Source organism: Pinus tabuliformis, chromosome 7 (assembly GCF_031772625.1).
Source record: "Pinus tabuliformis cultivar Carrire ecotype Pingquan chromosome 7, CPIR1, whole genome shotgun sequence".
Lineage (NCBI taxonomy): Eukaryota > Viridiplantae > Streptophyta > Pinopsida > Pinales > Pinaceae > Pinus > Pinus tabuliformis.
The window spans coordinates 20,566,970-20,582,535 of NC_142293.1; the positions used below are offsets into that span (position 1 = coordinate 20,566,970).

Sequence of the window (15,566 nt, forward strand, 5' to 3'; positions counted from 1 at the left end):
GGATTAGAGACACAGAATCATCCAAGACCATACCCATTAGGTTGGATTAATAAATCAACTCAGATACATGTCACAAAGCAGTGTCGACTAAAATTTGCAATTACATCTAAGTACATTGATGAAGTGGAGTTAGATGTGGTCCCAGAAGACATATGTGGAGTTGTCTTAGGAAGTCCTTATTTTTATGATAGAGATGCAGTGTTTTACAGAAGAGAACATAAATATCACCTAAAGAAAGAAGGGGTTGAATTTATTGTTAGGGCAGATAAAGTCAAATCAAATTTGGATTTAATTGTTACAAATCAAGTTAAGTAGTTAATAAGTTCAAGTAAATATGTACTCATGTTTATTAAGGAACAAAATAAGGATGATTGTTCAGAATGTGAGATTCAGTTTATAGATCAATTGGTCAAGGTGTTAATTCTTTTCCAAGAAATCTTATTCATAAACAGGATAAGCAACATGAGATACATTTAATGTCCTATGAACATCTTCTTAAAAACAGAATGACTCTCAACTCATTCATTCAATTGAATTCTAAAAACTATCATCATCAGTAGTGTATTGTAGGGAATGGTACATGTGAGTCTAATCAAAGACTTGTTTCAGATGGTATGTTTATTTTCAGTTTTAGGGGTGCAGGTCAGTATTGGGGAAAGTTAGTGTTACATTTCTTTGGTATTGCATCACCATTTCATGCTTTAAAAAGTAATGAAGCCTCTTTTCAAGTGGAGAGGAATTCTATAAGTTTTCATGACAAAGCATTTTTGAAAGCATATCTAAAGTTTCCTTATCATGATTTGAAAACTAATGCATTAAGTGAAAGTGTTAGTCAATGGAGATATTAGTTAATAGATGAAGAAATAGTGATTCAAGTAAATCAACAGTTACTTAGATGCTTTCAAAGTCAAACTAAGCTGCAACAGTCTTTACATCACAGTTGGATGAGTTCTGTGCAGCAAGTTCCCTTAGTAATCAGTCAACAGGAAAGTAAATCAAGTCAAGTAATTGATATGAAGTCAAAGTCAAAGGAGTCTTTGAATATTTCAGTTATTCCGGAAGGTAGATTGTTAATACCCATCAGATGTATTGAACAAAGTTCTACAAATACTATTTTCAAAGATGTTCGTGAATCACTAACTCATGATTCTTCGTGGAAAGAATTCAATTGCCATGTTGATAACAGGTTGTTTGCCCATCGTCACAAGTTGTTCATACTGCAGATGGAAGAAATAGGTCACCAAATCGAAAAGTGCCATGGTCAGCATCATCAGGGTCATCACTTACAGGTGATTGATCAAATGTATTGGTACATTGTCAGGTCAAGGTGGAAAGAGAGGGAGTTCTACCCTCATTGACTAATTGTTTAGTCAAACTTTTGTGGTCCAAAAGCTTTCAAGTGGAGAGGAATGATCCAGGAGGATTCCGTTGATTCAATTGTACAAGTGTTCAGGTGTCGTCATCAGTGTTCAGTGTCATCGTCGCTTCAGTTCAGCTTTGACAAATCGACAGTGTTGGTTAGGGATCAGGTTGTTTAGGTAATGTTCATGGTTTGTTGACTACCTATTCACATGGGCGGTTAACAACCCCGCGCCATCAACCTAGCCACCTGCGGTTATGATTTATCATAATGTTTATTTTTGGGTTTTAAAATGTATTTTTGGCATGAAACTAATTCCTCCACCATGGCATTAACCCTAGGTGTCTCATGTCAACAAGATCGAGCTCAAACACTAACCAAATTCACCATATATTCAGTCAAAGTGGTTTTGATGAACCTAGAGGCATTTAAAAGGTGAAATTTGTCCTCATTGAAGATTAGAGTGGTTTTTGACTTTTGTATGCAGATTCTGGAGGACATAGGTGATTTTGTTTTCAGTGTTTCAGGAGCATCCGGGTCGGTTTTGGAAACCATAAGCAGCATTGGAAAGCTAGTTCAGAGGGCTATCTAATGATAGAGGTCAAAATTGCCTGTGTGCAAGTTCAGTCTGACTAAATCACTGTGTAATCGACTCCTTTCTTATCATTCCTAATAAAAACGGTCGCCCATCTTGAAAGCGGACTCAGAGACGTAGTCCATTAGGGACGAACTCCGTCATCAATTTGTTGTCTAGTATCGCTGTGTTTTTACTATTTGCACTTCTGTTATGCATCGATTTCATGTTTAATTAGCTGTCGTAAAGTGTTCTTTTCAAGCAGTTTTTCCTCGATTTGTGTGCTTCAGCTAACATTCAAATCATTAATGGTTAATCAATTCTACATCAGTATTTAGTTTATGATCATTTTAGATCATCATGGGTATGTTACTCCCCCTATCATGCACAACCTCCTCTAGCTCATGAAAGATTACCTGCTTAGTGATCAAGTGGAAGAGATCTTCAACAATAATCCATCAGATGAATAAGGATTATGTTCTTCAATGGAGTGTTCCCGAGAGATGATATATCAGTGTTGCACGAAGCCCCCCCCCCCCGTGGTTCCAAGCCCCGAAGCGCGTCCTGTACGGAAGCACCTAGGAAGCTTGGTCGGAAGCGGCGCTTCCGAATTCGGAAGCGCCGCTTCGGCTTTCTTAGCCGCTTCTTGGAAATTTGGAAGCGCCGCTTCCGAAGCGCCGAAGCACGCTTCGTACGACGCTTCGGGCGTCGGAAGCGTGGCGCTTTGGAGGAGGAAGCGTACGCTTCCTGTATGCTTCCAGAAAAGCTTCCGGAAAAGCGTTTAGAAAATCGTTTTTTTTCAATTTTTTTTTTAATTTTAGGTGAGTTTGCTTGTTGGGGGTGGGTCCACCTTGGGTTAGGGTGACGAATGAAGGCAAAAAAAAATATAAATATAGCAGATGCTCCCTCATGGTAATGTTAAATTCTTAAAGTAAAAGTGACATTCTCCTTTATTTTTCATTTTCATCCTTTTACTTAAATTTTTAACATTACCATGAAATGACTCAGGATGTTTGAGAGTGGTTCCAGCCTCATTGGACTTCATATGGAGAAAATAGAATTTCATATCCTATTCAAAATTCAGCAGACTTAACAGTTTTCAGGAATTCAAGATCAATGGGATTGTGGCATTTCATTAGATTATATCAAGTATGAAGGTATGCGATTAGCATTTAATCAAGAGCACCAAGCCCTATATGTACCCTAGTGTTGGTGGTGTTAATTGTTGAACTCCTTTGTCACGCGGCACGCCCTTAGCAAAAAATTACCTTTAAATCAAGTCAAAATCATCGATCAAACATGTTAAGCTTTTTCTACCATATTTTAAGTCTTGAATTAGGTAGTTTGATCAAAATTGGGCAATGTTGACTAATATCCCTAGACAATCGAGGTAGAGGCAAAGGCTATACAAGAGGAGAAGAATCTAGATTCTAGATCATTAATGTACAATGGATGTTATATCTATCTTGATTTATGAAAAAATATGCATGTTTTCATGTCTTCTACAATTAATTTGGTATTTGGGATGTTTGTTTTGAGTATAAATGCAAAAAAATATAAATATATATATATATATATATATAGCAGACGCTTCCGCGGACGCTTCGCTTCCTAGATTTTTGGAAAATGACGCTTCGGCGTCCCCGCTTCCAAAAAACGCTTCCGCTTCGTGCAACATTGTGATATATCAAAGGATGAGTGTCCATCTGGCTCATCAAGGATTTCATAGGGTCCATCCACGAATAGCTTCTGCAAGAATGCTTAATCATCATAAGCTCCCCCTAACTGTATGCATGCTCTTCCTTTTGGCAGAGTCTCCCCATCAAATACTTGGATTGTCGAAGATCAGGTCAACAAAATGTGTTGTTGGATGGAGAGATCAAGAGATTTTTGGATTGTATTTGCTTCCTTCTCCATACTTGTGTAACTTTCTTCTCTTGCATGGTTCTAGCTTGTGTAGGGGCCCAAGTCAAGTTACAATCACGTGCCATATGTCCAATGTTATGACACTTGAAGCACTCTATATTGTTCATGTATAAAAATTCATGACTTCTTCTTGCAAAATTGCTTCTCGGAGATTAACGAGGACCATTATAATTATCTTTGTGATATTCCCTGCAATATTTTGCCATGTGCCCAAAGTTTGTACAAGAATAACAATAACCAAGAAATATACTTTGGTACCTGGGAGATGGAGATTTCCTTGATGTACTTCTGAAGTCTTTCTGCCTTGAGATCCTTTGATGATAACCATTGCTTCTTGCATCCTTGGCACCATCTGCATTTCTTCTTGGAGTAGGATTTCTTCCAAAGTCAATTTGACTCTTGCCTTTGCTGGGGGCATCAGCGTTTCTTCCAGGCTTCCTCACATCCGTGTTGTTTGAAGCATTATCATTCATGCTTGAGGATTCACTTGCATAGCCAAGACCTGATTTATCAAGGGGAGACATTTGATGACTTAGGATGTCATCTAGGGTTTGAGAAATTTTCAAGTTCTTGTTCAGCAAGTCAACTTCCTTTTTAAGAAGGACAATTTCTTCCTTCATTTTCTTGCATTCTTCATCCTTCTTTGATAGAATTATCTCCATTTCTTCCTTCATCTTGGTTGCTTCACATGATTAGGCCTTAAGCGAAGTGATTTTTGATTTTAACTTGGTGATGTCATCATCCTTTTCTTCTAGTCGGCATATCGCGGTGTTTCTCTCCTTTTCTACTTCATCAACTTGTCCTTCTATGAATGTCAAAGCTTCCATCACCTTCTCAACTCTTTGTGCTTGTTTCCTTGCTTCTTCTAGTTGAGATCTAAGGGAGGAGACCTCTTCCTTGTATTGATCAATCTCTGCTTCAAGTTTGTTCAAGCTCTTGTGCCTTTGTTCAAGGTGGCTTGACAAGGTATCTTTCCGTTTCTTTGCCTTCTCTAATTGATTTATTATAGATATGACTTCTTCATGATGCTTTCTCTTGTTTTGATGAAATTCTTCCTTAATCTTGGTGAGCTCCTCATCTCTTTCTTGTACTTGAAGCTTGACAAGGTCAACTTCCTTCCTTGTCTTGTCCTAGTCACCAACTTGCGCTTTCTTCTTAAGTTCCTCATTTTCGTTTTTCAAATTGTTAATCTCTTCTATGGCAGCCATAAGTTTAGTGAGGATATTTTCTTCAAAATATTCTTCATTTTTCTTATCTTCTAGATCTTGTTCAGCCTTGGTGTTATCACTCTTATTTTCAACTTCCTTGATGGACTCTGGATTTCCTTCTTGTTTTCCATCATTTTCTTGACTAGAGATCATTGTCAATGCTCCTTTTGAGTGAAGATCATGAAGTTTATCCCATATGCCTTTTGCTGACGAACATTTTTCAAAATTGGCCTTCATAGAATCAGGTAGCCCATTCAAGATTGCTTTCATTTCTCTTGTATTATGTTCCTTGGATTCTCCATCCATCATGCTATCAACAATCACCGATTTCCAGACTTCAATGCCTTGAGTCTTTAAGAAATTCCTCATTCTTGCTTCCCATATATCAAAGTTTCCATTGAATAATGGAGCCTTCACAAATTGATTGACTTCAATTTCGGTGGTTGAGGGAGACACGTTTTTAGGAGGATTGGAGACTTTCTTCCTTGGTTTCCCCATTTGTGTTCTAATGATCAACCTTCAAGCTGTTAGGCTTTGAGTGAAGATACTGGATCTAATACCAATTGTTGGAAACACTGAGAGGGGGTGAATCAATGTTTCTTTTCAATTGTTACTTTTACCAATTAGATCACTTATATTTAGAACACAAAATGAACAATAAGAATAAATACTTTTATTAATTTATTCAATAAATCAATTACAATATATGTAGGGCTCTAACCCTAGATGAAGACACCGATCTTCAATTCCCCAAGCTCCAACCTATAATGTGCCAAGCACCGACTTGGACTTCCAAGGCTCCAATCTTGTCAATTTTGAGGCACCAACCTCAAGGGCTCCAACCCTATATCTAGTCCAAGCTCTGACCTGGTTTCTTGAGGACTCCGATCCTCTAGGGCTCCAACCCTACCTTCCAAGGCACCAACCTTCTCTTTTCAAGGCTCCAACTTCTTGGGCTCCAACCCTTGCTTTACTTCATCAAGATATATTTTGGTTATACTTCACGGCTCCCAATGTCCTCTTCAACGAGCCCTAACAATCTTCACTTAGTCTTCATTGTAGTCTCCTCGTTACATTATCAATGACAACCTTGATCTCCTAGAAGGTGTCACCATTGCTCTTCATCGTACCCAAGCAAATTCTTCAAGTCACCTCATGATGACATCAACATTGTATCATGGTCTTTAATAGTCTTCACAAAAGTTCGATGTGTCTACAATGAACTGCACTAAGCTCTGTGCTGGCTCTAAACCTTTTCAAAGGTTGCTTCAAAAATGCTTCAGATATGCTACTCAGATATGAGCTCCAAACAATATTTCAAAAACCGATCCAAAAGGTCTTTACCCAATTTCAACAATGATGGCTTTAATAGTTCTGCACACAATCTCCTTGTTTGGTCTTCACAAGGTTTTAGGAATTCTTCAAAGATCAACTTAATCAAGGCCTTCTTCAAATCTGGTCCAAGGTAGCCCCAAAGACTACTTCAACTTGACTCCAAAGGTCTGCTACAATTAATTCCGAAACGTTGGGAACACAAGACTGAACTCATCAAGATTCAAGCCTTCCAACAAAAGGTCCGTGCTAACATAGGCATATAGTATGGTTCCACAGGTCCTGAGGTACTTAAAATGAGCCCACCACAGCTAATGTATGCTTCAGTCACAGTCCAAGGTATGTGTCTTGACTCTTCACAACATACCACAGTCCAAGTTTGTAACACAAGTCTGAGCCTAAGATAAGGCCTTCTCCACAGATTTTAGCCCACAGTCCGAGCTTATCCAACAATGATTAAACCGAGCCTGCTGCTGTGTATTTCAAGACCTTTACAGCTGAACTGTAATATGTTCTGAAGGTAGATAGTCCGAGCCACAGGAATCTTTCCACAGTCCGAAAATTACAGCCACTAAAAAACACAGGATTGTGTCAATGGTTTAGTCCACAGGGAGATGAGGATAGTCATCCATTTATCACGTTCTTGGTGCTGTCCAGTGGTAAGTTTTAAGCCCAAATAGAAATTCCAAACTTCTGCAATGCTGTCCACACACACTTGTCACAGGTTTGCTGTAGTACTGTTTAGCCCAACAATCAATCACAGAAAATCAGAAAAAGAATTTGCCCAAACAACAATGTCTTCTCTGTCCTCCTAGGCCTTCTGTCTTATTTCTGTGTTGCTTTTCTGTATTTTTCACCGAATTTGATGATGAAAATGAAGTGTCTGAATCGTTATTCATACTGATTTTTCATTTGACGAAGAGACATGTCTCTTGGACGACATGTTGAGCCTACACAAGTCAGCTTAGGTCGGCTAGGCAAAAATAATAATTTTTCTAACTTATAAATTCAATTTCTCACAATCTAGAAGGAGTTAGGAGGCGTATAATAGCTCGTTAGAAAGGGAAAAATATGCTCTTTAAGATGGTGTAGGTCTCATGGAAGAATTCTGCCTCTAAGGTAGCAAAAAGTATTTTTTAATGTGACTGATCTTTATGAGTGCAGAAATATAGGACAGCAACCTTCTTTCATAGATGGGCTTCTTCTTCATGGATGATTCCTTCGTTAATTGTCTTCACAATTCATTTCCTTGTCTTCTTCAATATAGGGCCACCATCATTGTGCCCTTGATCATGTCCTTGTCTTCATGTCATTATGTCTTTTCCCTCTACATGTTCTTGATTGCCTTGTTACTTAACTTCTTCAACATAGGGTCATCATCATAGTCTAGTCTTTCAATGTAAGATAAGTCATCATAGGTAAGACAAGTCAGCATAGTCCAGACATAGAGGGTAGTCTTCCAATTATTAGTCATCATCATGGTCCATATTAGAGGTAGAACATGTCATCATGTGGTGTCATCATCATGTATATTTTGTAGACCTTCATCAAGTGCAGTGATATGGTAATCCTTCATTATGATCATCAAGGTACAAGATTGTTACTTCATTTGTCTTGATATCTTAACAAGAGCTATAGTCATCCTCTAGTATCTTCAAGAATATTTGCCATCCCGGTCATTGCCATATTGATGATCAACTATTGACATCAATGACAACCTAGATTAACACACCCTTCTATTGTGAAACTTCCAACCCTAGGAAATAATGCCTCTGTCCCAAATCCTTCATGTCGAATTCTGTGGCTAGATTCTTCTTGCAGTCATTGATGAGCCTGGATGATCCTGTTACGAAAAGATCATCCACATATAATACCAGGATTAGAGGCTCATTCTCTACGACAAGATAGCAAAGATTAGGATCTGTGTCACTCTTGACGAATCCGATCTTTTGCAAGTAAGCCATCAATTTGATCGTACCATGCTCTAGGTTCTTGTTTAAGTCCATACAAGGCTTTCTTCAACTTTCATACATGAGATTTCTTCTCATGTGTCTCAAAACCCTCTAGCTATTCAATGTATACTTCTTCTTCTATCACCCCATTCAAGAAAGGTCGCCTTGACATCCATCTGGTGAATCTCCCAGCCCATCTGTGCTACGAGGGATATCACGACTCTAATAGAAGTATACCTGGCTACTGGGGTGAAGGTTTCTTTATATTCTATCCCTTCCTTCTGAGCATACCCCTTAGCCACAAACCTGGCTTTGTATTTCTGCACACTACCGTCTGCAACATATTTGACTTTGTAGATCCATCTCGAACCTACAACTGACCTATCCTGAGGCCTAGGTATCACTTCCCAGACATCATTGACCATTATAGAACTGTGTTCCTCCACCATAGCATCTACCCATACTTGATGTTGAAAGACCTCCTGAAAACTAGAGGGTTCCCCAACCTGAGCTACTAAGGCCTGGTATCTGTTTCGCTGTCTTCACTCCCTTTTATCATTCCTAGGTGCATCAATGAAGTCCTCTACATCCCAAATAATCTGTCAGAGTTCCCAACTCGTTTGTCCACTGGTAGTGGGTACATCTATTAGCTCTTCCTCTTCCTGAGATTCCTCCTGTTTTGAAGATTTGCCTTTAGGAGAACTACTGGTGCTAGTTTCTCCTGGTCGAAGTGGTTGGACCAACAGATCATCTTTTGACTCCTCCTTGAAAGGCATTTCTCGAGATTTCCTGAAAGCTCTGTCCTCCATGAACTTTACATCCCTCCGAACTACTACCTTCCTGCTCCCTGGAAGATAGACTCTATATTCCTTAGCATTCTTGCTATATCCCACAAGGTATCCTTTTTGAGTAGTTTGATCTAATTTCTTTCTTTTTTCTTGGGTATACGGCAATACGCCAAACTCCCAAATATCTTGAAATCACTGACTTCAGGTGTCTTCCCGGTGAAGACACTTTTCGGAGCAATTTTGCCTAATGAGTCCTGTTCTGGACATAAACTGTTGTGTTGCATGCTTCTGCCCACAGGAATTTGGGCATATCCTGATCATACAACATCGCCCTAGCTGCTTCCACAATAGTCCTGCTTTTCCTTTCTGCTACTCCATTCTACTCCGGATTGTAGGGAGTTGTCCATTCTCTCATGATGCCTTCCCTAGTGAAAAAATCGATGAAGTCCTTGTCAACGTACTCTCCACCATTGTCTAAGTGCAACACTTTTATCTTCTTTCTTGTCAGATTCTCTACTAGAGCCTTGAACTCTTTGAATTGACCAGAAACCTCATCCTTGGTTTTCAGAAAGTAGATCCAAGTCTTCCTAGAATGGTCATCAATGAAGGTGACAAAGTCTTCGGCACCACTAAGAGCTTTTGTGGACATAGGTCTACAGATGTTTGAGTGTATCAATCCTAGAACACTCTGAGCCCTGTTGTTACTTTCGGAAAATGCTTCTTTGGCATACTTGCCTAGAGCGCACCCTCTGCATACATCATCCCATTCGGTACTTAATTTTGGAACTCCTGATATCGTTTTCCTGAGAATTCTTAGAGCCCCATGGTGTAAGTGTCCCATCCTCCTGTGCCATAGCTCATTCAAATCTTTATCTTCATTGCTTCCTATCAGTGCCATTGGAGATTCTAGCTGTAATCTATACAGCCTATTACTTCTGATTCCAATCTGGGCCTTCCTTTTCCAACTCAGGTGTTTGACATATACTTTCTCCTTAATGAAGAAAACGTCATAGACCTTGTTTTGAAGTTGAGTTACAGAGAGTAAGCTCATCCCCAATCCTAGGACATGCAACACATTGGTTGCTCGAAGCCGTTCTCTTGCTTCGGTTTGAAAGACTACAGTACCTCTTCCTGCAGGGGTACACTTTGCCTTATTTCCCATGGTGATCTGAAAATTCATCCTTTCTTCTTAATAATTTGAAAAACATTCTTGAATTCCTGTCATATGCCAGGAAGCTATACTATCTATATACCAAACATTAGAGGAGGTAGAACTTGCTAGACAAGCGAAGTGAACATAGAATAATCGTGATCCATGTTCCTCATGCTTTCTTCTTTTTCTGAAAATCTGCATGAGTCCCTCTGAGTTGATGCTTCTGCATCATGCTCCTAACCCATAGTCGATTCTTCTCTCTTGTTGTCGGATCTCTGCTCCGATACCATGTGAGAATTTCTAACCTGCAATTCTACTGTAGTAACTGATTTATTTCACCTACTTATTTCTCACAATAAGTTATTTACGAAATCTCTTCAGCAAACATTAAAATAAATTCTACTGCAGTTATCACATAATTACATAGAGAAAATAACAAGCACAAGAACCAATCACATCAACATAGTTGTTTTTGGACAATTGTCCCCGGAAAAACCCAATGTGGGAAAACCGGTGCAACAGATGAGGGTTTTATTAATCTTCAGCAACAATCGCTTTACAAGGAATGATTTTACAGAGAAACTGAGACACTACTAAGAGAAAACACCTGAGACAAGGTTCATCCCTTTCCTGGAAACTTTCTGACACCCTGGAGACCCTTCTCCCACTTCTGCGTCACTTTTGCATTACTCTACATGGTTCTGCATCCCTCTGCGTCAGTCTGCGTCTCCTGGATTGTGTCTTCCCTTTGCGCTGTATCTCAATACCCCTGTGTCACCCCCTCCTCAATCACTAACTGCTGTGGATGCCCTCCTCTTCCTCCACCCTGCAACTCCCCCTCTGAAATCGATCTCATTCTCTTTGAGAATCGATTTTCCTTGGGATACTGAGTATCCTTTGGTGTGTCTCCAATTGATCCTCAAGTATTCTCTTATACTTTTCTTGTTGATGAATCAATGACTGAGATTAAGTCTCTAATCAACGACTAAGATTAAAACAGACTTGATCCTCATATCTTAGAAGGTTCTCACCCTTATCTTTATTAATACCCATTAATATTTTTATTTTCCTAAGTTTAGACTTAGGAACCCATTAAAAATATTAATTATTTTAATAACTCCTCATCTAGGTGGAATTTCTCCAAACGATTTCGGGGTCTTGGAGATCTCATGTGCCTTAGTGTCTCCACCAATTTTCAAGGCTAGAGCACATCCAACGCTACCCAAAATTAACAAAAGAGGGCCACACTGTGTTGAGAAATGGCAACAAGAAATTTCAGTGAAATTTGTCCTTGAATTTAAACTAAGAATTAAAATAGAATTATATTCTAATAGAAACTTGTAAATAGTTAATTAAGTTTAATTGACTTAATTAGCTTAGGAAAAACTTAATTAGCTTAGGAAATTCGAGTTGGAAGTCTTTTTGGAGTCATGTATTGTTCTCCCTAAATTTTAGGGGTCCATGATGAGTTTAGTTGAGTTGTAATTAGACAACTTAGTTTATTGAGTTATAAACAATTAAACTAGTTCTAACTGTTTGTTGAACTAGTAGAGGATTAGTAGTCAGTTGGTGCATTGGTGCATCCATAGGTGCTACTCCAGCTAACTGAAGATTCACTCATTGGAAACTCGTGCATGTCAGTTATGAGAAAGACCCAGTTGAGACTAGAGTGCAGGGACAGTGTACTATTAGTTGTATGATTTACCGAGTTGTACAGATCATGCATGCAATCAGTTGAGGACCTAGTTTTGGATTGTGCAGTTATGGAAGCATGAATTCCCAATTAAATATGGGCTATTCATCCTAGGAATTGCGCAAGGAAATATGGGCTTGGCAGGCAGCATAAATTGGCTAACTGTTGGCTAAGAGTGGGCTTGTGAGGCAGAGAGTTGATCATACTTGTGTGGAATTGTTCTAGTGAGAACAAGCTTTTTATTTTCACTTAGATTTCCGATTAATGCAACACAAATAGGTGGGGTTTTGAGCAGTGGCTTTCCCCATAAAAACTTATTGTGTTATGTGCGATTGATTGTCTTCCTCTTGTTCATATTGTTTTCATCGATCTATTGGCTTCCACTGGTTGAAAGTAAAGTAGATTCTTGTCTTTTGTTTTAGTACATTACATAAGTTGTGAATCTACAAGAAAATCTACACACTGGACAAGGGGAAAATGATAAACACCATGGTGAAGAAAGGGAAAAAGTGTACAGTCATGAGATGAACAGGTTAGATGTAATACATTACTGACTAGAGAGTGGCCGAAAATCATCTAAGGCTAGCTATCTGTGGATCATGGTGGGGTTGCTAGTTGGATCAAATAAGAAAAATGATCCCTGAAAGAGGGTCACACTGGACCTAGGGAAAATGATAAGCACCAAGGTGAAGAAAGGGAACAGGTGTACAGTCATGGGATGAACAAGTTAGATGTAATACATTACTAACTAGAGAGTGGCCAAAAGTCATCTAAGGCTAGCTATCTGTGGATCATGGTGGGGTTGCTAGTTGGCTAGTTGGATCAAAGAAGAAAAATGATCTCTTGGGGGTTACCCACATGCCAATGGGTAATAGGCCAAATAGGAAAATCTATTCAAGCTCACCTCAAAGAACATATGGCTAATACTCATCATAATCATATACTAAATTTTCTATTACCATATATTCCCATAAAAAAACACCTGATTTGATTTAGTCATACCAAAATCTTTGCACCTACACCTCACTATACCTCTTGCAACATCCTAACAAATTCAATAGGGAAGATGACTACAAGCTCAACCATTCATGGGGACACATCATTCATCATCTTCACCAGTCATCCCTTATTCTCTTTATATTTCTTCTCCTAATCATTAACAACTTAAGTCCTAGTCATGTTATTTCATAGCTAAAGTTCTTCTTAAACATTCTATTTTAATCTAGCTAGAACTACCTTGTCACCTTTTTAAATCAAATCCCCTTTTCAATTTTTATATTTTATTTTTTCCTTTCTAAATCAAACCCATTTTCATTCCTTATATTTTAATTTCTATAATTTGATTTATAAATTTGACCTCATTTCTTTCCTTATAATAACCCTAATTTTCAATGGTTTTGCTCCTTACTTTTACTTTATTTATTTAATTTAATATTAATTATATGTATATATTTTCTCCTTATCTTTTATGTATTTTGTACCTCTTTCTTTACAACAACCTTTATTTTTTATTAAATTTCATAAGATTCCTCCATTATGGATTTGCTGTTAATTTTTGTTTTCTTTTTATGTATCTAAAATAAACTTCTCATTAAATTTATAATTAAAAAAATGACCTTTATTTAGTTTACTAATTAATTAATTACTCAGTTTTATAACTCTCTTTTCAACTATATCTTGTCCTTATCCGTTGATTTTGTTGACTAGATTTCTTTACCTTTGCATTATCTATGTTATTTATATTAATGGCTAATTCCTTTTCATTTCTATTTATTCACTACATAAGAATACTACTTTTTATTTGTCATAAGTTTCTTTTGAATTTTCCAATAATAGGTGGAATGTTCACTAAAAATTCCAAACTTTTCTAAACTCCTACGTGATTCACATAATTCATATCCTGAAATCTATCACAATTAAAAATAACTATGATAATCTGTACAGTAGATTCTTCTTTAATATGTTGCTGGGGTTAATACTTCTGTACAGTCACTAATATGATAAAAAATGGACTGCAATTGAATAATTTCAAAATGATCTAATCTATGTAGATCATATCAGGTTCATGTTTTAACTTTAACAATGATTTTATTGCATTGGTTGATTGTTTGTGTCAATAGCTTTACATCATCGCATTCTCTCTCGGTGTAGGGCCTATCCCCTTCATTATTATGTCTGAGGTATTCTGCCTTACCTATATAGATAACTGGAAATGTTTATTTTTGTAAACTGATTAATGACGATCAACTGTCCTCTACTTTAGTTTTTCTTTATACTATAAATCTAAGCAGTCTAAATGTGCAGTTATTCTATGCTTTTTGTCTTATTTAACTGCAGATCCTTCCAACCAACATAAAAGGCTTTGCTGGTAGCATGGCAGCTTTAGGAGTTTGGTCAGCATCTTGGGTAGTGACACTGACTATCAATAGTCTGCTGCAGTGGAGTTCTACAGGTACAGTCTTAAATTTGAAAGACTGGTTTTATCATTAACTTGTAATTTCACGATCTACTGTGACTTTATTCTTTCTTACCTTCTATTGTGTGGGGCTGGATTTTGTTCTAAAAGAATTGTATACCTGAGTGCAGGAACTTTTCTGCTTTATTCATTGGTATGTGTTGTTACCTTGATCTTTGTGGCACTGTATTTACCTGAAACTAAGGGACGGACTCTAGAAGAAATTGAGAAATCATTCAGATGAAGTTCACATGATTAAGTGTCTTCAATTTCTTTGAGAGCAATGTTCATTTCTATAAGTAACAAGGACATTTATGTAGTTTGCAGTGGCTGTCAGTACATATGAAATAGTCATGCTTCCTATAACATATAGGGTTCTTCAGTTCAAACCATATGTGACATCTGCCTAACAAATATAGCCATGGACCGAGTAGGGGTTTTATTATGTACATTGTATGCACTTCTTTACACCGCGGAGATTTGTCAAAATATTCCTATCCCAAAACCTCGTGGTGGGAGATCTTATTTTTATTCAGCTCCTCCTGTACATATCATTTCATGTCATGTAAACATTAGAGGTTAGGCATTCAGTTCCATTTCAAGAAAGTTCATTTTTAGTATTGTTAAAGATGCAAAACAATAAAATGGAGAAATTAAAGCTTCCATTTCAATGCATTTTATTATTAATCAATCTTGACTTGCCTATTCTTTGCATGTAAGAGTAATATCATATTACTCACTATATAGTCTGATCTTTTGGTTTCCCATTTAGAAATAATTATTTTATAGAAACCGTGAATATGATCTCAACTTATCACAACAGTATGCTATCTTCTCCTTTAGAATTAAAACATCCTCTTTATTTTTCTTACTACTCGGCACTCACATCGTGCATTTCAACCTGACTAACATAGTTGTAGTAGAGTTTTATATGCATATTTCAATCCATAATGATTCTACTCATAGCTATTGATAGTTCAAAAACATATTCCTCTGTAGGATTTTCGTAAGTCAAAATGATTGGTCCAAAATTTCAGAGCAGACCAAGAACCCCTCTTGTTGAGTAGAAAATTACCATCTAGAACAGGTCTCACAACATCGGGAATGGCCAATATGAATATCAAA

The 15,566-nt window shown here is 37.6% G+C and overlaps 1 protein-coding gene across 7 annotated transcripts in view; it reads left to right on the forward strand.

The window, feature by feature from the left end:
* The window catches only part of LOC149244923 (sugar transporter ERD6-like 6), a 166,655-nt gene extending 151,781 nt beyond the window's left edge, over nt 1-14,874 (forward strand). For 6 of the 7 annotated variants that reach the window (XM_089457606.1, XM_089457608.1, XM_089457609.1 and 3 more), the window contains 3 exons: nt 14,107-14,166; nt 14,324-14,438; nt 14,573-14,874. In XM_089457606.1, the coding sequence (XP_089313732.1) occupies nt 14,107-14,166; nt 14,324-14,438; nt 14,573-14,685 (288 nt within the window). In that variant the 3' untranslated portion in view covers nt 14,686-14,874. The remainder of the gene's footprint in view (nt 1-14,106; nt 14,167-14,323; nt 14,439-14,572) is intronic. The other variant, XM_089457605.1, reaches the window with a different exon arrangement.
* The last annotated feature ends 692 nt before the right edge of the window (nt 14,875-15,566 follow it).